This window comes from Hemiscyllium ocellatum, chromosome 9, assembly GCF_020745735.1.
Source record: "Hemiscyllium ocellatum isolate sHemOce1 chromosome 9, sHemOce1.pat.X.cur, whole genome shotgun sequence".
Classification (NCBI taxonomy): domain Eukaryota; kingdom Metazoa; phylum Chordata; class Chondrichthyes; order Orectolobiformes; family Hemiscylliidae; genus Hemiscyllium; species Hemiscyllium ocellatum.
In genome coordinates, this window is record NC_083409.1 from 60,963,924 (window position 1) to 60,987,824 (window position 23,901).

A 23,901-nucleotide genomic window follows, 5' to 3' on the forward strand; every position below is an offset into this window, starting at 1 on the left:
ATACAGACAGTCATCTGAGGCGGGAACTGAACCCAGGTCTCTGGCGCTGTGAGGCAGCAGCGCTAACCACTGTGCCACCGTGCCACCCACTATATTTAAGTAAGGTCCATCCCATCTTGAATAGATAGATCCTTACTGTGTGGAAACAGGCCCCTTCGACCCAACAAGTCCACACTGACCCTCCGAAGAGTATCTCACCCAGACCCATTCCCCAACCCTATTAGTCTACATATACCCTGACTAATGCACCTAACCAACACATCCCTGATCACTATGGGGCAATGTAGCATGACCAATCCACCTAACCTGCATGTTAGGAAACTGGAGCACCTGGAGGAAATCCACACAGACATGGGGTGAATGTGCAAACTCCACACGGACAGTCATCCAAGGCTAGAATCAAACCCAGGTCCCTGGTGCTGTGAGGTAACAGTACTAAGCACTGAGCCACCATGTCAGGTTGAAAGGATCGTTGAATTGCAAGTTCAAGTTACATATGACGCGATTTGAGTTTCTTTGTTTTTTTTCATTGCTGGTTCAAAACAAATTACACTTGAAGCTAACCTGACCCACAAAACTGTCCATGCTGCCAGGGTGAATATATCACAGCAGGATTTCCACTAATTATGTTCATTTGTAGAATTTTTAAGAAGATTATAAGCTTTTTTTTGGGTCACAAGGACATGAATTGGTATATTTCAAAACCTTTTAATTTATAAATAAATTAGAGCAGAACTGAATATTGAACCACATTCTACCAAGTAAATACTTAGCAGAGTGTTTTAAGTTCTTTTCAGTTATTTAAAATTGCATTACTCAGAAGTGGTGGATTAGATGCTGTAATGCACATATTTCTGTTTTTAAATCCTTTTTCAAATGTATTAATCAAACCATGACAAGCTTAAGAAGACTCTTAAACCTGTCAAAAATATTGTTAAACCAAGGTTTTTGGTTTAATTATGGTTTCAATGTTTGTCTGCTTATGCTGATTCATAGAAGATTTTATGTTAAGCTATATTTAAATGCACTTGAACAGAATCTTGAGAGGAAAAAATATATTATGTTCAACTTAGATTGTCAACTATTTTGGAACAAAAAAACTAGCCTATTTTATGTGACAATAATTTAGTTTTTACATGGACTGCAAGACTTATTTAAATTTTTCTCCTTTTTGCAGTCTTTCTGTTTTGGAGGAGTTTGACTGTAGTTGTAATGAACTTGAATCCCTTCCTCACACCATTGGATACCTACACAACCTCCGAACCTTTGCGGCTGATGAAAACTTCTTGGTAGAGCTGCCCAGAGAGGTGAGTTGCTGTTTATAACTGTACAACTTTAATGAATAAGTACTGAACTTGGATTGAGTTAGAATTAACCTTTGAGAAATAAATCCTGTTTTCTGTTTCCAAAAGTAGGACAAAAATGCTAAATTAAAATAAAATTGATGAGAAAGTATAATTTAAATTACTTTAATGAAAAATGCTCAATAAAGGCAGTGATGCGTTTGCTTTCCTACCATTAGCCAGACACACAAATCAAAAATTTCATACTCACATCCTATCCAAGTAGAATTGTCATTTCATAATTCCTGAAATATTTTACTTGTTATACCTTGATGCTTAATCTGTTGTATCATCAGAGTTGAATTAGGTAACACTTCAAAGCTTCCTTCCACCTTCTTTTATATCTAAAATCTTTGGAAATCTACCTCACTTAGTCTTCCTGCAATCTTTGGGCTTCAAGAAAAAGAACAAGCTGGCTAATACAATATTATTATTATTAACAATAATAATAATACCATTACTGAGTGTCAGCCTTGGCTAAATTTGTAGCCTTTGTATCCTGAGATTCTAAGTTCAGGACCAATCTGGTTGATATTCCAAAGTGGTATTAAAAGATACCTGTACTATCAAAGGAGCTGTCTTTCAATGAGATATTGAATAAAAATCCAGTCTGACAGTTCGGGAAGATGTAAAAGTTAACATGGAACTATTTTGAAGAAAAGAAAGGAGTTATACCTAATGTGGTCAATATCATCCGTCAATCAAAATCACAAAAGAATGCCATTGCTTAGCTGATCATGCTTATTGTGCAAATTTGCTATCACATTTCATACTTTATTGGTTTTAATGTCCTTTGGGAATGTCTGGTAGGAAAAGTATTATGTAAATCTGATTTTTTTTTCTTTTTACTTTTCTTTTAACCTATCTAATCCAAAAAGACAAAGCTAGAAAATCTACACAGGAATATTGATAGGTTCAGTGGCCAGAAATTTGGCCAACAGAGTATAACATGGGAAAAGGTGAACTTGTCCACTTTGACAGAAATAATAGAAAGGTTGTGTGTTATTGAAATAGAGAAGGATTGTAAAACCCGGTGGTACAGAGAGATCTGGGTGTCTTGGTACAAGAATCACAAAAAGCTAACATATATGTACAACAAGTAATTCAAAAGCAAATAAAATGTTGGTCGTTGCAATGGGAATTGTATATAAAAGTAGCAAGGTCTTACTGCAGCTGTACAAGGCCTTGGTAAGATCACATCTGGAATGATGTGTCTAGTTTTGGTTTCCTTCTTTGAACTTGAGTATAATTATGTCAACTACAGTTCAGAGAAAGTTCACTCAACTCATTCCTAGGGTGAAGGGCTTTTTCTCATTATTAAAGATAGAACAGGTAGGACTTGTATCCATTGGAGTTTAAAAAAATATTGAAAAAATGTAAGATACTTTTAGATTGGATACTGGGAAGATGTTTCCTCTTGTGAAGGAGACTAGAGTCAGGAGATACAGTTTAAGAATAAAAGATTTGCATTTTAAAGTGATGATGAGAAGTATTTTTCTCTTAGAACAAGGTGAGTCTGTGAAATTCTCTTTTTCAAACTGCTCACAGTGCTGTTGAATTTAGTCAAAATAAAGACAAGGATGTTATGCAGCAGATGGGAAAGTGGAGTTGAGACTGCAACCAGATTAGCCATAATCTTATTAAATACCAAAATTGCTCTATTTTCAATTTGAATATTCTCATGCATTCTAGGCCTTAAACTTTTACTTTGATATATCTCATTAAAAAGTATACATTATTCTGTTACATTTTGTGTGTGTGCATGTACAGGCAAATTATTAACATTACAGAACCTAAAGCCTCCATACAACAATCAGGCCTGTACAATGCAATAAATAATAATTGGTTCTCCTAAGTAATACTTGTGTTTCTATGAGACTTTTAAGCCAAGCTCGAAAATCAGTAGGTTTTGTAAAATTAACAAAGAAACAATGATCTGAGACAACAGAGTCTCTGGCTTAGACAAAATAGTGCTGGAAGCCCAATGCTAATAACTGCCCCAAAACCCTGCACCCACGATTTTTACCTTGTTAGTGCGAGAGGCAAAGTGGGCACATTTATTTGTGGTCCACAGAAGCAGTTACACGTGTTGCAGATGCCTTCCTTCAAATTACTTATAGGGGATTTGACCTGTTGGGAGAAAGGCTAAGGTTTCTAGAGTTCTTTGGAGAGTAAGTGCACAATTTTTGGAGAAATCACTGAGAGAGGTAGGGTATCCTGTAGGATAATATTTAGAGGAGGTCAATCATATTGAGATTGTTAAAAATAGATATGAAAATGTATAAAATAGGGTAACCGTGACAAAACTGTTAAGCTGTCAAGACATTTTGCATTGGAAAAGCAAAGTCATCTTTTGCTATCTTACTCTGCCTGTTGATTTATGCCTGAGGGTATCATGACACAATTTGTACTACATAACAAATTTCACAACCTGTCACAATAGGTGCATGTCAGATTAGCTTTATTAATACCTCCAAGTGCTTAGAAAGTCTTCAAAGTGGGGCTATGAATACAAAAGTGTAAAAAATGAGGTCTGCAGATGCTGGAGATCACAGCTGCAAATGTGTTGCTGGTCAAAGCACAGCAGGCCAGGCAGCATCTCAGGAATAGGGAATTCGACGTTTCGAGCATAAGCCCTTCATCCTGATGAAGGGCTTATGCTCGAAACGTCGAATTCTCTATTCCTGAGATGCTGCCTGGCCTGCTGTGCTTTGACCAGCAACACATTTGCAGCTATGAATACAAAAGTTTATTATAGTAAGGAAATAAGTAGTAGCAGGAAATTAAATATCATGATGGGTTTTATCAATGAGAAAGTATTTTTTTAAAAATACAGGTTGAGGTGGCATGGAGATTGTAAGGACAGAAAGCTAAGCATGGGGATCATGGGTTGACATGAGTTTACACTAATTTGGCATAGTGTGGTCCAGATGGGATGGGTAAATGGGCAAATACTGGCATGAAGGGGATGAGCCATGGGTTGTGGATAAAGGGCATGAGGTGGCATGAGTTTACAAAGATGGGACATGGAAAGTGTGTGCGGGTTGTGAGGGCTAGGGGGATTTTTTTTGTTTCATTCTTTTTCTCACAGCTGAAATAAGGTGTTTAAGCACATAGACCAACCTTTCTGTCCACCTACCTTTGCACAGACAGCATCCCACTTCATTCCATGGTGCTGGATGGACTCCTGCCCATTCTTAGCTCCCTGGAGCAGAAATCCAACTGCTGGGACACTTTATCCAAGCCTGATTTATGGAGTTTGAATTTTCCCGAGTCTGCTTGAGAATTCAAATTGGGGATAAACATTATCATTGAATTAGTTTCAAAATAATGATGGAAAAGAATGGACTGGATCTATAAGTCAAAGTTTAAAATTGGAGGAAGGTCAATTGTGACAGTATTAGGCAAGAACTTTCAAAAGTTGATTGCGAGTTGGATATTCGCAGGTAAAGGAACAGCCTGGATGTGGGAAGTCTTCAGAAAAGAGAAAACGAGAGCCCAGAGACAGTATACTCTTGTTAGGGCGAAAAGAAAGGCTGATCGGTGTAGGGAATGCTGGATCACTAAAGAAGTTGAGGTTTTGGTCAAGGAAAAGAAGAAAGCATATGTCAGGAATAGACAGCATGGATCGAGTGAATCCCTACAAGAGTATAAAAACCGTAGGTGTATCGGAGGGAAATCAGGAGGGCAAAAAAAGGGACGTGAGATAGTTTTGGCAAATATGGTTAAGGAGACTCCAAAGGGATTCTACACATACATTAAGGTCAAAAGAGTAAATAGGGAGAAAACAGGGCCCTTAAAAATCAGCAAGGCTCCCTATGTGTGGAGCTACAGAAGATGGGGGAATTGTTAAATGAGGATTTTGCATCAATGTTGACTGGAGAGAAAGATATGGAAGCGAGAGAACTTGGAGGCAAAAAACAGCATATTTTAAAATATCCATATTACAGAGGAGAAGGTGCTGAATCCCTTAAAATGCATAAAGGTGGATAAATCCCCAGGACCTGATCATAGAACATAGAACATTACAGCGCAGTACAGGCCTTTTGGCCTTCGATGTTGAACCGACCTGTGGAATCAATCTGAAGCCTATCTAACCAACACTATTTCATTCTCATCCATATGCCTATCCAATGACTATTTAAATGCATTTAAAGTTGGCGAGCCTACTACTGTTGCAGGCAATTTGTTCCATGCCCCTACTATTCTGAGTAAAGAAACTATCTTTGACATCTGTCCTATATCTATCACCCCTCACTTTAAAGCTATGCCCCTCGTGTGAGCCATTGCCATCCAGGAAAAAGGCTGTTACTGTCCATCCTATCCAACCCTGTGATTATCTTATATGTCTCAATTAAGTCACCTCTCAACCTTCATCACTCTAATGAAAACAGCCTCAAGTGACTCAGCTTTTCCTCGTAAGATCTTCCCTCCATACCAGACAACATCCTAGTAAATCTCCTCTGAACTCTTTCCAAATCTTCCACATCCTTCCTATAATGTGGTGACCAGAACTGTACGCAGTATTCCAAATGTGGCCACACCAGAGTTTTGTACAGCTGCAGCATGATGTCATGGTTCCAAAACTCAATCCCTCTACCAGTAAAGTTAAAAGTCACACAGCACCAGGTTATAGTCCAACTGGTTTATTTGGAAACACTAGCTTTCGGAGTGCTGCTCCTTCATCCAAATCATGTCTACCCATAAAAGCTAACGCACCATATGCCTTCTTAATAACCCTATCAATCTTGTGACAACTTTCAATGAACTATGTACCTGGACACCGAGATCTCGCTGTTCATCTACACTACCAAGAATCTTCCCATTTGCCTAGTACTCTATGTTCCTGTTGCTCCTTCGAAAGTGAATCACCTCACTCTTTTCAACATTAAACTCCATTTGCCATCTCAGCCCAGCTTTGCAGCTTATTTATGTCTTTCTGTAACCTACAACATCCTTCGTCACTATCCACAACTCTACAAACCTTAGTGTCATCCATAAATTTAATATCCCATCCTTCTATGGCCTCATCCAGGTCATTTATACTGGGAGTACTGGCTGATCCCTTTTCATTGTACAAGTGTTTTAAAAAACACTTAAAATCTTTTTCAAGTAGATGTTTCCAGACATATTGGAACTCCTGCCTTTATCACCCCTGTGAAAAAGATACAAGAACAACATAATCTTGCTAAAGGAGCAGCATTGTCACAGCTCTCCCTTAAAAAAAAGAACCATCAGTATCCAAAGATGACTTCATTTTAAAACCCCTTAAGTTTACACTGTTAGCACACTACAACAATCATACATTACATTGACTACAAACATGCAAACATGTGTTATTACATAGTTTCAGTCTGTTTATTCCTGCCGCTGAACACCTCAGTTTCTCATCCAGGTCTCAACAATGCGCGGCAATCACATTTTCTTGTCCTGCCACATGCACAGTTGTTAAATTGAATGACTGTAGCAACAAGCTCCACATAAGCAGTCTGGAATTTTTGTCCTTAAATTTCACAACCAAATTCAATGGGTTATGATCAGTGTATATGATTGTCTCAGATTCTTTACTGGTAACAAAAATGTTGAAATGTTGTAACACCAACATCAAACTCAAAGTCCCCTTCTCAATGTTGGATATTTTTGCTGATGAATGTTCAATTTCTTGGGGAAATATCCAATAGGTCTTTCTATCTTCTTGTCATCTTTCTTGTAAGAGCACAGCACCAATGCCCACACACTCGCCCACAAAGGCTCTCCTACCACTGGAAGTAACACTAACATCTTATCTCTAATAGCAAAATTGCAAATTTTTGATTTCTTGTCTGCTTCCTATTTCATTGCATGCTATGAAACATTTAAATTGTCCTAACCAACTCCCCTACTCAATTTAACACATAGTCCAAACATGTGGTCTCTGAATTCTGACTTACCAATTTCTCCTTAATCAATTTGAGTGGTTCTCTCACTTCATGCCCAAAAACGAATTCAAATGGACTGAATTTGGTGCATCTCTGATGGCAAAATATACAAATGGAATTCCATTATCCCAAATCACCTGGATAGTCTTGACTACAAGCCCTCAACATGGTCTTTGATGTCTGATGCCACCTTTCTAGAGCTCCCTGCGATTTTAGTTGGTACGCAATAGATTTGAATTGTTTTATTCCTAAGCTGTCCATAACTTTGAATAATTTTGTAATAAATTTTGACCCTAGATCTGATTGGATCTCTGTAGGTAGTCCGTATCTATTGAAAAATTTGAGTAACTCCTCTATAATCTTTTTAGCTGTGATACTGTGTAATGAATGATCTCTGGAAATCAAGTGGACACATCCATTATTGTTAACAAGTACTGACTTCCACTTTTTGTTTTACGTAGGGGTCCTAAGTAATTAATTAAGAGTCATGTAAAAGGTTCCTTAACTGCAGTAATAGATATTAAAGGTGTGGGTTTTATTCCTGGCTGTAGTTTTCCAATTGCTTGACACATATGACATGTCTGGCAAAATTCAACTACATCTTTGTGTAGTCCCAGCCAGTAAAAATATTTTTGTATTTTAGCATGAGTTTTTCTTGCCCCTAAATGGCCCCCTGCTGGTAGTTCATGTGCTACCCACAACACCTCCTTTCTATAACCCACAGGCAATACGACTTGATGAACTTCTGCCCATTTCACATCTGCTTGAATTTGTAATAGTCTCCATTTCCTCATTAAGGTCTCATTTTTAAGATAATTGCACACCAGGATGCATCCAGATTCTTCTTCCATGTATGCTTTTTGATACAATTGGTTTAGTTTCTCATTTTTCTGCCGTAACTCAGTTAATTTCTCTGAACAAAAGATGTCTGCTTTATCATCTACTTGCTCCTGTTTTGTATCGACCATTTGATTAAACAGGGTCTCTGCTTTCTTATCTCTACCCTTTGATCTCTCCTGTTTAACTGGTGATTTTGTGACCTCATTACCATACAATCAGGAAAAATCCCAGGATATGCTTCCTATAATAGTTCAATTGCCTGAATTTATATTAGCTTTTCAACCATAGTACATGACACTCCTACCTGTGAACCAGCTACATCATTAACGAGGACAAATTGTATTTCAGGAGCTGAGAGTTTGTCCACTTCTCCTACCACGACTTCTTCATTCTTCACTGGACATTCTAAACTCATGCTACAGAAATGAGTGCATTTTTTCTCACCGTGAATTCCCATTACTAGCACGTTTTCTGGCAATAGTCCTTCAGAAGTGCATATCTCCTCATCTTTTGACATCAAAGATTGAGAGATCCTGTATCTCTTAATATTGTAACCTCTTTACCTGCCGCTTCTGGCCTATGCAAGTATACTTTACCTTCACAGATATATGGTTTAAGAAGATCTGGCACTCCCTCCTTAACCAACCTCTGATCAGCTTGTACATTCTGGTACAGCTTTTTAGCTTCCACTGTGCTTTCCTTTACCACTCCAACAAAATTCACTTGGTGATCCTGTTTACCTCCATCTGGCTTCCCAGCGCTTTTCCTAGCCCACCAATGCTGTGATTTCATGTGGCCTACTTTATTGCAGTGAAAACAAAGGACGTTTTTAACTTCTCTTTCACCATCAAGGGTTTCCTTTTCAACTTGTAATAAGATTTCCTTGTGATCTTCACCAAGGTCTACCTTTCCTTTTCCTCATGACGAATTCTCTTTTTCCCCAATTTCTATCCCTCATTGAAATTGATGTTGGACGCCAAATGTTGATTTATGAACCAACTCATAATCATCAGCCACTTCAGCTGCTAAACTTGCCATTTTAACTCTCTGCTCTTCCACTTGTGTGTTCTCTACTTCTGGAAGTGAATTTTTGAACTCCTCCAAAATGGTGTCTCTCTAAGAGCATCATATGTTTGCTCTATTTTTAAATGCTTTTATCCATTGATCAAAATAACTTTGTTTGACCCTTTCAACTCAATGTAGGTTTGACCAGCATCCCTCCTTAGATTTCTGAAACATTGTCTGTAGGCGTCAGGCACAAGGAGAAAGTGAGGACTGCGATGCTGGAGGGCAGAGTTTAAAAGTGTGGCGCTGGAAAAGCACAGCTTTTCAGGTCAGGTAGCATCCGAGGAGCATGGGAGTCGACATTTCGGGCATAAGCCCTTCATCAGGCACAAGCTCATATGCACTTAAGATGGCTTTCTTCACCTCCTCATACGCCCCAGATACCTCATCTGAGAGTGATGCAAATACCTCATTATCTCTATCTTGTTTAGATCAACAAAACCCACATGGTCACTGCCACTGCATTTATTTAGCCACCTTCTCATCAAATTTATGCAATGCTTAAATATATTTAAACAGTTACCCACCAGGCTTTAGGTTACCGTGGGTTTTCTCATCCTCACTCTCTTCCTCACTAAGCTTATCTTCAGCTGTCATCTCCATCCTTTTAAGCTGACTTTCCTGTCTAAGTGCCATTTCCTGAAGTTCAAACTCTCTCTTTCTCCCTTTCCTCTCTCTCCTTTTCTCTCTCCTCTCTGTCTCTTTCTCTCTCTTCTCTCCTCTTTTTGTTCTGCTAAAGCGATTCTGTCCTCTTTTTGTTCTGCAAGGACCTTTCATTCTTTTCCTCTTCCTTCTGCTTTTAATCATAATTCAAACAGTTACATTTCTTTTTTTTTTCTTTTATTTGGATCTAACTCAAGCTACTTCATTCTCAATTGAATTTTCGCCATCTCCCAACATTCTGATGGTGTTTTGAGCAAATTTAATTGCTGAGCTATTGCTGTAATTACCTCTGCTTTCCTCATGGAGGGAGGCAGCTCCAGTTCCAGCTTGACTGCCAATTCCAGCAGCTTTTCCTTGTTCACCTTTTGTAAAGCCCCCAAAGTCACATCTACTATCCCCAGAAAACTCTTAGTGACCGGAAGAGCCAGTACTGCACCAAGCACTGTTTAAACCAACCAAATTCAATACCCAGAACAAAAGACACCCACACCTACCACTGACTGCCTTTGAGTCCATCAACCCTAATCCCAAATCAGAATTATAGAACAAATCCCGCAAAGAGGCCCCAACTTTTTATGGACCAGACCAGACCCACTCAAAACATTTCAAGAAGACAGCCCAGACCCTAACTTTTCTAGTTGTTTGAAGCAGTGGTAAAGTGAATATTCCAGGAGTGATGCAACTGGCCCAACCACTCAGTTTTAAACAGAACAGAATTTATTCACACCCTACTGAATGAAACACGAAAAAAACAGAACCAAGTTTAGAATAACTTAACCTATCTGAAAACACAACTTAATGATGCTGTTCCAAATATTGCAATATCCCCATAAACACCCCCTTGACAAAAAGGTAAAATAAAACAAGGTTCTTATAAGAGAGCTGTCAGACAGAGACAGTGGATCAGCATGGAACTGTTTCTTTGGGTCCCTAGCAGCTTCTCTGTTCCCACCTAAACCATGACCAGCAGCTGCCAACAAAGCAGCTTGCTAAAACCAAACCAAACCAAGCACTCAACTGGAGAACTAGCCACTCCCTTTTTATTGTACAAGTGTTTTAAAAAAAACACTTAAAGTTTTTTCAATAGATATTCTCAGACATATCAACAACTCTGCCTTTACGACCCGTCTGAAAAAAAACAAGGACAATATGATCTATTAAAGATGCAGCATCATCACAAAAGACATACTCAATCTCATCCTCACCACTTTACCTTTCACAGTTGCATCTGTCTATGGCTGTGTGAGAGCATGTGACCATCACACAGTTTTTGTGGACATGAAGTCCCACCTTTACATTGAGGGTACCTCCACCATATCAAACATACTAAAACTTTAGAACGAACAGATTTTAAACAGTTCTTGCAAGACTGGGCCTCCATGAGGTTAGCAGCAGCAGAATTGTATTCAACTATAATCTATAACCTCATGTCCCAACATATCCATCACTCTTCCATTACCATCAAGCCAGGTGATCAAGCAGGGTCCGGTGAAGAATGCAGGAAGGCATCCCAAGAAAGTTACCACACAGGACTATTTGTATGCCAACCAATATAAAGTCAACTAATTGATCCCAAAACCAATAGATCAGATCTAAGCTCCACTGTCCTGTCACATCCAGTCATGAATGGGAGTGGACAATTAAATTCAATAGAGGAGGCTGCTCCACAATTATTCCCGTCTTCAACGGTAGGAGAGTCCAACATATTGCAAAGGACAAGGCTGTTGAATTTCCAAGTCTTAAGCCAGAAGTGCTGAGTTGTCCCATCCCCTCCCCCAACCCCTAAACAACAGAATTTCTCCCCTTCACCAAATAATGGACTCCCCTCCTTCACCCCATCCCCACCCAAACACCAGATTTCCCCCACCCCTCCATCACCACAACAGACTCCCTCCCCAAACAATGGACTCCCTTCCTCCACAACTGACTCCATCCACCACACCCCCTCACCACATACTTCCCCCAACACCTCTACCAAGCTCCCTACCATAACAAATTCCTCCCACAATACCCCATGTCACAAACAGCTTGGCCTTCCCCCACCTCAGGCTTGGTCCCTTTTTCCACCCTCGCCCCACGCTTGGCCTCTTTTTCCACCCCAACAGGCATGGCCCAACCTCCTTCTCTTTCTTTCTCCCCTACCCCCATCAAAAAAAACTCTCCCCCTCTTTTTTCTACACCCTTTCCCCAAGGCTTGGTCCCTGTTTCTTCCCCTCACTTGCCTCATCTATTTCCACCTCAGCTTGCTACCTCCTTCCCACTGCATCCTATCCCCGTCCCATGCTACTGCTTTTTCCGCTATGCTGTCCCATTCCCTCCTCAGCTTGGTAGCCAAACTATTTAATTTTAGTGAATGGAATTATCAAAACATGAAACTTGCAAAACAAACATTTTTTTGATTGAACTGTAAGCCAAGTATTTGATAGTGAGTGGAATATATTTGACATGAGAGTTATTTGTGGAGGACTTGCATTTGCTTTAATTTTAGCCATGATGTTGAGGTAATGGTGTTGAATTAGAGTCATAGAATCACAGAGATGTACAGCATGGAAACGGATCCTTTGGTCCAACTTGCCCATGCCAATCAGATATCCTAATCAAATCTAGTTCTATTTGCCAGCACTTGGCCCATACCTCTTTAAACCCTTCTTATGCATATACCCATCCAGATGCCTTTTAAATGCTGCAATTATATGAGAATCCATCACTTCCTCTGGCAGCTCATTCCATACATGTATAACCCTCTGCGTGAAAAAGTTGCCCCTTCGGTCTCTTTTATATCTTCCGCCTCTCACTCTAAACCTATGGGCTTTAGTTCTGGACTCCCCCACCCCAGGGAAAAGGCCTTGCTATTTATCCTATCCATGCCCCTCATGATTTTATGAACCTCTATAAGGTCACCCCTCTGCCTCTGATACTCCAGGGAAAACAGCTCATATCCTCCAACCGTGGGGACATCCTTATAAATCTTTTCTGAACCCTTTCAAGTTTCACAACGTCCTTCTGATAGGAAGGAGACCAGAACTGCCCAGAATATTCCAGAAGTGGCCTAACCAATGTTCTGTATAGCTGCAAAATGACCTCCCAACTCCTATATTCAATACTCCAACTAAAAAAGGAAAGCATACCAAATGGTTTCTTCACTATCCTATCCACCTGCGACTCTACTTTCAAAGAACTATGAACTTGCACTCCAAGGTCTCGTCGTTCAGCAACACTCCCTCGGACCTTACCATTAAGTGTATAGGTCCTTTTAAGATTTGCTTTTCCAAAATGCAACATTTATCTAAATTAAACTCCATCTGCCACTTCTCAGCCCATTGGCCCATTGGATCAAGATCCCATTCTACTCTGAGGTAACCTTCTTCACTGTCCACTACACCTCCAATTTTGGTGTCATCTACAAACTTACTAACTATACCTCCTAAGTTACCGAACATACAATTGATGTGAATGACACTTTGATCTTTTACTATAAATTCTGTGCCCTGTGATCCTGCCCCATTAGCTACCTGATGAATGAGCAGTGCTCCAAAAGCTTGTATTTCCAAACAGACCTGTTGGACTATGAGCTGGTGTTGTGTGTTTTTCAACTTTAATTTTAAAGGTTGCACACAAGTATTTTATTCTATTTCTCCTCATCTTTTCCTGTCAGTTTTCTACATCTTTGCTGGGGCTGTTAGTATTTCATGGTTTGAATTTGCTGCGGAGTACAGTGCCTCAGATTGTGACCATTTCTGGGTGAGCCTTGACAGGAAATGACAGACAACTTGACTTTGCAGGCAATGACATCCACACACTTCTTGTAGGAACCCCTGTACTGTTACATTGCATTCATGAAATGCTGCATCATTGGAGCCCAAGCTGGTCAGCAGATGATTAAGGTGACATTCTGTCACTAAACTAATTGAATTGCCTCAAATATCCTTTGTTTTGGCAAGTCCTACCAGCTAACAAAAATATTTTAAATCAACCTATTCTGACATGTTCTGACACACCTTTGGAATAGATGGAACTTGAACTCAGACCTTCTGGCTCAGAGATAAAGCCACTCCCACTGGACCAAGTGAAACTCTACTAACAAGCACTGTTTGAAAGGGGCTTGTGGAAGTAGATTAAGGAATAACTTTCGGATGAACACTTGATATACAAATCCTCAATGAACTTAAAAGGAACCTGGATCTCTATAATCTACAAGGCTACCTCACTGGTTACATGAAATATTGCAGGGGTCTGGGAAGGGTGGGGGGTGGGGGGTGGCGAATGAATAGGGAAAGGCAGTATTAATTGTAGAGACGTGCTAAGTGGCTACCTCCTGTTCTGTATGATTCTATGGTTTTCAAGGAATCTTGCCTTCAGTGCCACTCTAATTTTACAAGGACTACATAGCACCTTGAATCAGTTTTATAAATAAGAAAATTAAACCTTTTGAAAAGTTGACAACAAATTTATTTTTGGGTGTTGAATACACATTTTTAGTAAGGAGAAGAATATCATTTGACAAGAAGGGCCAGATGTCGGACAGTAGAATTCTTCCAGAGCTGTGTGGAAAGAACTGGTTCATTGAGCCTTTTGAATTGAATTGTGCAGATTAATCATGGCTCTTTACTTTTTTCTGTTTTATAAATGCATGAGGGCATGAGAGAATAAATTGGCAAGGTCTTTTCCCCAGGGTGGGAAGTCCAAAACTATAAAAGTCCTGTTTAAGGTGAGACCGGAAGAATTTAAAAAGGAACTAAGGGACAACCTTTTCACCAGACTGTGGTGCATGTGTGTAATGAGTTGCTAGAGGAAGTGGTGGAGGAACTGGTACAATTACAATATTTATAAGGCATCTGGATGGGTATGTGAATGGAAAGGGTTCAGAGGGATTTGGGCAAATGGGATTAGATTTATGTAGGATATCTGCTAGACATGGATGAGTTGGGCTGAAGGATCTGTTTCTGTGCTGATATCTCTATGACTCTATGAACAGCTCATTTCAGCCTCATCCTGAACTCCCAGGCATGAAATTCCAGCCTCATCAATGTGATATCAAGAAAAAGCTCAAGGTATTGGACACTACAAAGGTGATGACACCAAACAATGTTCTCGCATTAATGTGTCCCAGAACCTGCAATGCCCCTAGCTAACAGTTCCAGTACTCTTACAAACTGACACTTGTCCAGCAATGTCGAAATTTGACCATATACTGTACACAAAATGCAGGATCAATCCAATACAGCCAATCTTTGCCCCATCAGTCTACTCTCAATCATAAGCTAAGTGGTAGAAGGCATCATCAACAGTGTAATCAGATATCAAATGGCATTTGCTCGAAAATAGCCTGCTCATTTTCACTTACTTTCCATTCTGCAAAACCCACTCTGCTCCTGTTTTCATAACAACCTTCATCCAAACATGGATAAAACTGCTGCACTAAGAAGGCAAGTGAGAGTGGCTGCCCTAGATATCAAGGTAGCACTTAACTGTGCGTGGCAACAAATTTCTCTAGCTAAACAAATCAGTGAGAATCTGGGAAAACTCTCTGCTAGTTTTCTCTGCGAGTCATAGAACATAGAAGGATACAGCGCAGTACAGGCCCTTCGGCCCTCGATGTTGCGCCGACCGAATCCTACCTAACCTATACTAGCCCAATAACTTCCAAATGCCTATCCAAAGCCCGCTTAAATGACCATAAAGAAGGAGAGTTCACCACTGATACGGGCAGGGCATTCCATGAACTCACAACCCGCTGTGTGAAGAATCTACCCCTAACATCTGTCCTATACCTACCACCCCTTAATTTAAAGCTATAAAGTATCTAGTACATATCTAGTACAAAGGAAGATGTTTTTGCTTGTTGATGTCCATCAGCTCAGCCATTGAATATTTCTCTAGGATTTCTTTAGAGTCCTAAATCCAACCATCTTAAGCTGCTTCATTCATCATAAGATCGAAGTGGGGATGTTCACCGACTGTACAATGTTCAGCACTTTTTGCGACATCTCAAATTTTGAAGCTATTCATGTCCAAATGCATTAAGATCTGAACAACATTCAGGCTTGGGCTGGCAAATAATATTCAAGCCACACAAGTGTTTTGCTAAGAGTATCTTCAGCAAGAAAGAATGCAATATCACCACTTGATATTTAATGGCATCACCATCATTGAAGACACCGCTTTCAACATCCTGGATATTACTATTAACCAGAAAGTGAACTGGATCAGGCAAAGAAATACTGTGGCTGTAAGATCAGGTCAGAGTCTAAGAATTCTGTGGTGAGTAATTGGATGGTTCCTGAGTTACATTATTAGTACAGGTACAACATGATGTTAACAATGAAGATTTTATGTCAAGCTTGAGTTTGTAAATGTCGATAAATAAATGCATGAATCTCTGACTTTCATAAATTTAAATCTGATGCTGATTAATGAAAAGCAATTTTATCTGGATAATTATAATTATGGAGATATCTATATGAATGATTACCATCAAGTTGTGATTGTAATTGTGATTTTAAAATAGTGAAGTGATCATTTAAGAAAAAATAATATTCCAATTGCTGTTATATTTTATGTGTGAACATAACAAATTGGGGTTTGAAGATGCTTCCCAAATTTTATAAGAAAGTTTAGAAAGACAGGGGAAGGAGATACTTTTAGAATTAGCAAATTGGTTAGAATTGGGTCGAACCAGGAGCAAAAGGAAAGCTGAAATTGTAATGGAGTTGATCAAGTTCTTACGTGTATCAGAGAAACAGACAAGTGAAGTAGAGTTAAAAAAACTTAAATCGCAATTGAGGCGAATGGAGTTAGAAGATAAAAAAAGGAAAAGAAGAGCCATGTTAGAGGAGAAAGAAAGGGAGAAAAGGTTTTGTGTTGAGCAAAAAGAAAGAGAGCAACTGCCATATAGAGAGAAAAACTGCTGGAGAGCGAATTTGCCCATCAACCATGTTGCTCTCAAAGAAATTAGAAAACACTCTCTATCTAAGGTACCTTTTTATGTGAAATGTACTTGCAGTAAAAAGAAAGAAGGCAACCCAGGGATATCAGCAGCAGGAAAGTTGAAGACAGCGGACCACAAAACTGTATGGTTTTGAGATTAAGTTAATGTAATGTTAATAAGTGACTTATTGGAACAGCATATTGTTTCGAGTTGGAGTCAGATAGCAGGCAGTTAAGAGAAGGGGGGCTTAGATTTGGGAATACCTTTTTGTTTAATGTTCACTTTTAGATTTAGAAAATAAATTTATGTTATTTTCTTTAAATAGTGGAATTTGGGAGTTCTCTGTCACTCATATTTTAACAGATTAAGAGGCGAGGTGAGCTTTTCTTGGTGTTTGGTTTAATTAACAGAAAAGGTTCGCCTCCGTGTTGTAACAATACAAAATAGGAGCCAATGTAGACCATTCAGCCCTCAAGACTACTTCATGATTCAATAAGATAACAGCTGATCTGTTTCTGTTCCAAATTTCACATTTGCATCTACCTCTGAGAACTTATGATTCTGTAAACTAATAAGAATCTATCTACCTTTGCCTTAAAAATATTTAACGTCCTTAACTCCACCATCTTCTGGGCAGACATTTCCAAAGCAGCATAACTGTCTAAGAGGAAAAAACTTGAAACATGTTCTCACTAATGCATTATGTAACTAAATCAGAGCATTTTACTTTTATGTTCAATTCTGCTTGCAATAAAATATAGCATCACTGGTTGTCTTAGAGTCACAGAGTCATAAAGGTGTACAACACAGAAACAGAGATTTTGGTCCATCTCCTCCATGCTGGCCAAATATCCAAACCCAAATCTAATCCCACCTGCCAGCACCTAGCCCATATCCCTCCAAATTCTTCCTATTCATATACCCATTTAGATGCCTCTTAGGTCTCTTTTATATCTTTCCCCTCTCACCCTAACCCTATGCCCTCTAATTCTGGACTCCCCCACCCCAGGGAAAAAACCTTGTTTATTTATTCTATCCATGCCCTCATGATTTTATACACATCTATAAGGTCACTCCTCAGCCTTTGACGCTCCAGGGAAAACAGCCCCAGCTTGTTCAGCCTCCCCCTATAGCTCAAATCCTCCAACCCTGGCAACATTCTTGTAAATCTTTTCTGAACCCTCTCAAGTATCACAACATCTTTCTGATAGGAAGGAGACCAGAATTGCATGCAATATTCCAAAAGACCAATGTCCTATACTGACCTCCCAACTCCTGTACTCAATACTCTGACCAATAAAGGAAAGCATACAAAATGCCTTCTTCACTATCCTATCTACCTGCGACTTACTTTCAAGGAGCTATGAACCTGCACTCCAAGGTCTCTTTGTTCAGCAACACTCCCTAGGACCTTACCATTAAGTCCTGCTCTGATTTGCTTTGCCAAAATGCAGCACCTCGCATTTATCTAAATTAAACTCTATCTGCACTCCACAGCCCATTGGCCCATCTGAACAAGATCCCATTGTAATCTGAGGTAATCTTCTTCGCTATCCACTATACCTCCAATTTTAGTATAATCCGCAAATGTACTAACTTTATCTCCTGTGCTCACATCTACATCATTTATGTAAATGATGAAAAGTAGTGCACCCAGCACCGATCCTTGTGACACTCCACTGGTCACAGGCTTCCAGTCTGAAAAACAACCCTCCACCACCATCCCCTGTCTTCTACCTTTGAGCCTGTTCTGTATCCAAATGGCTATTCTCCCTGTATTCCACGAGATCTAATCTTGCTAATCAGTCTCCCATGGGGATCCTTGTCAAACACCTTACTGAACTCCATATAGATCACGTCCACTGCTCTGTCCTCATTAATCCTCTTTGTTACTTCTTAAAAAACTCAATCAAGTTTGTGAGACATCATTTCCCATGCACAAAGCCATGTTGACTATCTCTAATCAGTCCTTGCCTTTTGGATATAGGTTTGCTCGCTGAGCTTGGGGTCTAACTCAATGTGTTTGTTGATAGATAGACCCCATCTACCACCCCCTGAGAAAAGGAACAGGAAGTGACTTCACCACATGAAATAATATCACCACAGAAAATGACATCACCAACCCAAAGAAACCCAAACATATAAATAGAAAGCAGGGATTTTCAGCAGTGCTTTGCCTGAGGCCCACTGAAGATGTTACTTAGTAGGGTGATAAAACATCTAGACATGAACCTTCAAGCTCAGTGAGCAAACCTACATCCAAAACCTCAACCTGAACTATAAATCTTCTCAAAGCTCACTCAATCCTTGCCTTTCCAGATACATGTACGTCTTGTCCCTCAGGATTCCCTCCAACAATTTGCCCACCACCAATGTCAGGCTCACTGGCCTAGTACCCTGGCTTGTCCTTACCACCTTTCTTAAAAAATGGCATCACATTAGCCAACTCACCTCACCTGTGACTATCCATGATACAGATATCTCAGCAAGGGGCCCAGCAATCACTTCTCTAGCTTCCCACAGAATTCTAGGGTACACCTGATCAGGTTCTGGGGATTTATCCACTTTTATGCATTTCAAGACATCCAGCACTTCCTCCTCTCTAATATGGACATTTTTCAGGATGTCACCATCTATTTCACCACATTCTATATCTTCTATGTCCTCTTCCACAGTAAACACTGATGCAAAATGCTTGTTTAATCTCTCCCCCTTCTCCTGTGGCACCACACAAAGGCCGCCTTGCTGATCTTTGACGGGCCCTACTTTCTCCTTCATTATTCTTTTGTCCTTAATGTATTCATAAAAACCCTTTGGATTCTCCTTAATTCTACTTGCCAAAGCTATCTCATGGCCCCTGTTTGCCCTCCTGATTGTCCTCTTAAGTATACTCCTACTGCCTTTAAAACTCTTCTAAGGATTCACTCGATCTGACTACACCTGACATAGGCTTCCTTCTTTTTCTTAACCAAACCCTCAATTTCTTTAGTCATCCAGCATTCTCTTCACCTACCAGCCTTTCCTTTCACCCTAACAGGAATATGCTGTCACTGGATTCCCGTTATCTCATTTCTGAAGGCTTCCCACTTTCTAGCCGTTCCTTTACTTGCGAACATCTGTCTCCAATCAGCTTTTGAAAGTTCTTGCCTAATACCGTCAAAATTGGCCTTCCTCCAATTTAGAACTGCAACTTTTACATCTGGTCTATCCTTTTCCATCACTATTTAAAAACTAATAGAATTATGGTCGCTGGCCTCAAAGTGCTCCCCCACTGACACCTCAGTCACCTGCCCTGCCTTATTACCCAATAGTAGGTCAAGTTTTGCACCTTCTCTAGTAGGTACATCCACATACTGAATCAGAAAATTTTCTTGCACACACTTAACAAATTCCTCTCCAACTAAACCCTTAACACTATGGCAGTCCCAGTCTATGTTTGGGAATTTCAAATCCCCAACCATAACCACCCTATTATTCTTACAAATGACTGAGATCCTCTTTCAAATTTGTTTCTCAATTTCCCGCTGACTATTAGGGGGTCTATAATAAAATCCCAATAATGTGATCATTCCTTTCTTATTTCTCAGTTCAACCCAAATAACTTCCCTGGATGTATTTCTGGGAATATCCCCCCTTAGTACGGCTGTAATGCGATCCTTTATCAAAAACACCTTCCCCTTCCTCCCTTGCTTCCCTTTCTGTCTTTCTGGTAGCTTTGTATCCTGGAACATTAAACTGCCAGTCCTGTCCATCCCTGAGCCACATTTCTGTAATTGCTATGATATTCCATGCCCCTGTTCCTAACCATGCCCTGAGTTCATCTGCCTTCCCTGTTAGGCCTCTTGCATTGAAATAAATGCAGTTTAATTTATCAGTCTTACCTCATTCTCTGCTTTGTCCTTGCCTGCCCTGACTGTTTGACTCACTTCTTTTTTCAACTGCACCAGTCTCAGATTGATCTCTTTCCTCACTATCTCCCTGGGTCCCACCACCTTCCCCCATGCTAATAGTTTAAATTCTCCCAAGCAGCTGTCACAAATCTCCCTGCCAACATATTAGCCCCCTTCCAATTCCAGTGCAATCTATCCTTATTGTACAGGTCACTTCTATCCCAAAAAAGATTCCATTGATCCCAAAATGTGAACCCTTCTCTCGTACACCAGCTCTTCAGCCATGCATTCATCTGCTCTATCCTCCTATTCCTACCCTCACTAGCTTGTAGCACCAGGAGTAATCCAGATATACTACTCTCGAGAACCTCCTTTTTAAATTCCTGCCCCTTCAAATCTTAATCTTTTCCCTTCCTATGTCATTGATTCCAATGTGTACAAAGACCTCCTGCTGGGCCGTCTTTCCTTTGAGAACATTCTGCACCCTCTCTGAGACATCCTTGATTCTGGCACCAGGAACACAACATATTATTCTGATGTTTCACTGCTGACCACAGAAACATCCATCTGTGCCTCGGATTAGAGAGTAACCTAACACAATTGATCTCTTGGAACCTGCTGTACTCCTCATTGCATTAGAGCCAATCTCGATAAGTGAACCTTGGCTGTACGTGCTACATTCCCCTGAGAATCCATCACCCCCTACATTTTCCAAAACAGCATGCTTGTTTGAAATGGGGATAGCCACAGAGACTCCTGCACTACCTGCCTACCTCTCTTGCCTTTCCTGTAGTTAACCCATCTGTGTGACTGTATCTGCAACTTTTCTCCCAACGGAAAGTATGTTATGAAGATAACACAGGAGGTTGCAGGTGAATATATATGGGTTGAGTGAGTGGGTGAAAATCTGGCAGTTAAAGTGTAATGTTTAAAGACATGAAAATTGTTCACTTTGCCAGAAGAATGAAAAAACAGAGCATTATTTAATTGGTGAATGGTTGCGAAATTCAAAAGTGCAGACGTCTTTGGGTTTTCCAGTGGATGAGTCACAAAATGCTTGTATGCAGGTATACCACTTACTTGCATACAAGCATTTTGTGATTCATCCATTGGAACACCCAAAGACCTCTGCACTTTTGAATTTCGCAACCATTTACCATTTAAATAATGCCCTCTTTTTTTCATTCTTCCTGGCAAAGTGAACAATTTCCACGTTTTTACGCAGTAAACTTCAACTACCAGATTTTCACCCACTCACTCAATCCATAAATATTCACCTACAATTTCCTGTGTTGTCTTCATAACATACTTTCCTACCTATCTTGGCACCCCAGGATGAAATCCATCTGGCTCTGAATGCTTGTCAGTCTGCAGTTCTACCACTTTGCTTGTAATTATACTACATACCTCTCTCCCACTTCCTAATCTACAGCTAATACTGAAATATTTTTGTACCCTCTATAGTATGTATGGAAACAGAACTCAGAAAGCAATTGATGTAAGTATTATAATGTGATCTCTTGCTGATATTTTTTTAATACAGATCGGAAGTTGTAAAAATGTAACTGTCATGTCTTTACGATCAAACAAACTGGAACGGTTGCCTGAAGAAATTGGACAGATGCAGAAACTGAAAGTGTTAAATTTAAGTGATAACAGGTAATGCAAAATCTTGACTTTATAGAAATTCAGTTAAAATACATGCAAAATCATCAGAAGTGTATATGATTTCATAGCAGCTTCCTCTACCTATGTCATATGAACATGAAAAGAAAGTTTGTATCCTGTCAGTCATAAATCTCGTATCACTATTTTAATATAATCACTGTCTTGACAAAAGCTGCATAACTACTTGCATGAAACCAGTTTGTGAACTTGCAGTACTAGCTGTTGAAAATATATTATAAAATAAAGCTAATAGAGGACATGGTGGCTCAGTATGTGTCCCTGTCTATAGAATACACATTCTTGTTCTCAGTTCCTTAAATTATGCATTTCTTATTTCAGTTGGCTGTTTCAGGGTTGTGGAAAAAGCCAAGTCATTCAAGTTACCAAATTAACATTAATCACCTAATAGCTAATAGTGTTGAAGCAGCATTCCAAAGCACTGACAGAAACTGATCTCTCAATTGCAGATGATGAGTGTATGATGTGGAGAAATACGTGAGTAATAATGAAAGGTTAACTAATTGGATAGTGTCTCACATTAAAGATAAAGTATTCATCGTCAAAACCAGGCCATATGGCTGGTCTCCCATTAGAGAGAGATGACGGGTAGTGGTTTTAACCTGAAGGTCAACATGTTTCCAGAGAGGGCCGAGTTTGAGGAGGAGAGTCCTTCATGGTAACCTCAGCTGATGTGGGAATCAAACCCATGCTGTTGGTGTCACTCTGCATCACAAACCAGCCAACTGAGCTAACTGACCCTGTGTCATACACTACAGCACTAATATTTAGAATCGAAAATGCAATTTAAATCCAGCCTTACAATCAGAAAGAAAAAAGAAGAATGAAATTGCCAGAGCAGTCAAAGCTAATTCTAGTGTTTGGTGTATACCCACTCACGATGTTTAATAGCTTTACCATATCAGGAAGGTAGGAGGAACCAGCCACTTAGAACCACCTATTCATCATGGTATTAAAGTATTTAAACAGCTTGACATCAAAATTACAAGTGTTATCTCCCAGAGTAAAAGCATGAGCGCAAGAAACTGACACAGATTGCAACATCAAAGTTATTTATGAAATAAGATTTCAGTGGATCCTTCTAAAGTATCTGTCAAGACATTTAGTATTTGTTTCTTGCCCTTAACAACATTGTTTTTTTTAAATGTGATTGTACAGCATGGGATAATGTCACAAAATAGGATGCATCATGTTATCATATCACAGCAGCCTCACTTAATTACACTAACCCATTTTACATCAGAGACATTCACAGTCTACCAAAGATGTCCTGACAGAAAATTGGGCAGGAGTTAACGTGAGCAGAAATCCAGCTACTTGTCCACAAAACAGATGTTATTAATTTGGAAAATCCTCAATCTTGAATATCTCTCAGTTATTGCTTTTTGCTCTATTTTATGTGTTATAAGTGTTGGTTAGACACAGCCTAAAAGCAGTTCTCTCCTATAAATGGCACAATGGTGTTTCAATGCAATATTTAAGTGGAATTCTATCAACAACCCTTTCTCCCAATGCATGATGTATCAAAGGGTGAGTTTTTCATATTAAACATTACCAATATTTGATGA

General features: G+C 39.6%; 1 protein-coding gene across 2 annotated transcripts in view; it reads left to right on the forward strand.

The window, feature by feature from the left end:
• The window catches only part of lrrc7 (leucine rich repeat containing 7), a 341,063-nt gene that overhangs the window by 175,650 nt on the left and 141,512 nt on the right, over positions 1-23,901 (forward strand). For both annotated transcript variants that reach the window (XM_060829788.1, XM_060829787.1), the window contains exons 10-11: positions 1,178-1,307; positions 22,191-22,306. In XM_060829788.1, the coding sequence (XP_060685771.1) occupies positions 1,178-1,307; positions 22,191-22,306 (246 nt within the window). The remainder of the gene's footprint in view (positions 1-1,177; positions 1,308-22,190; positions 22,307-23,901) is intronic.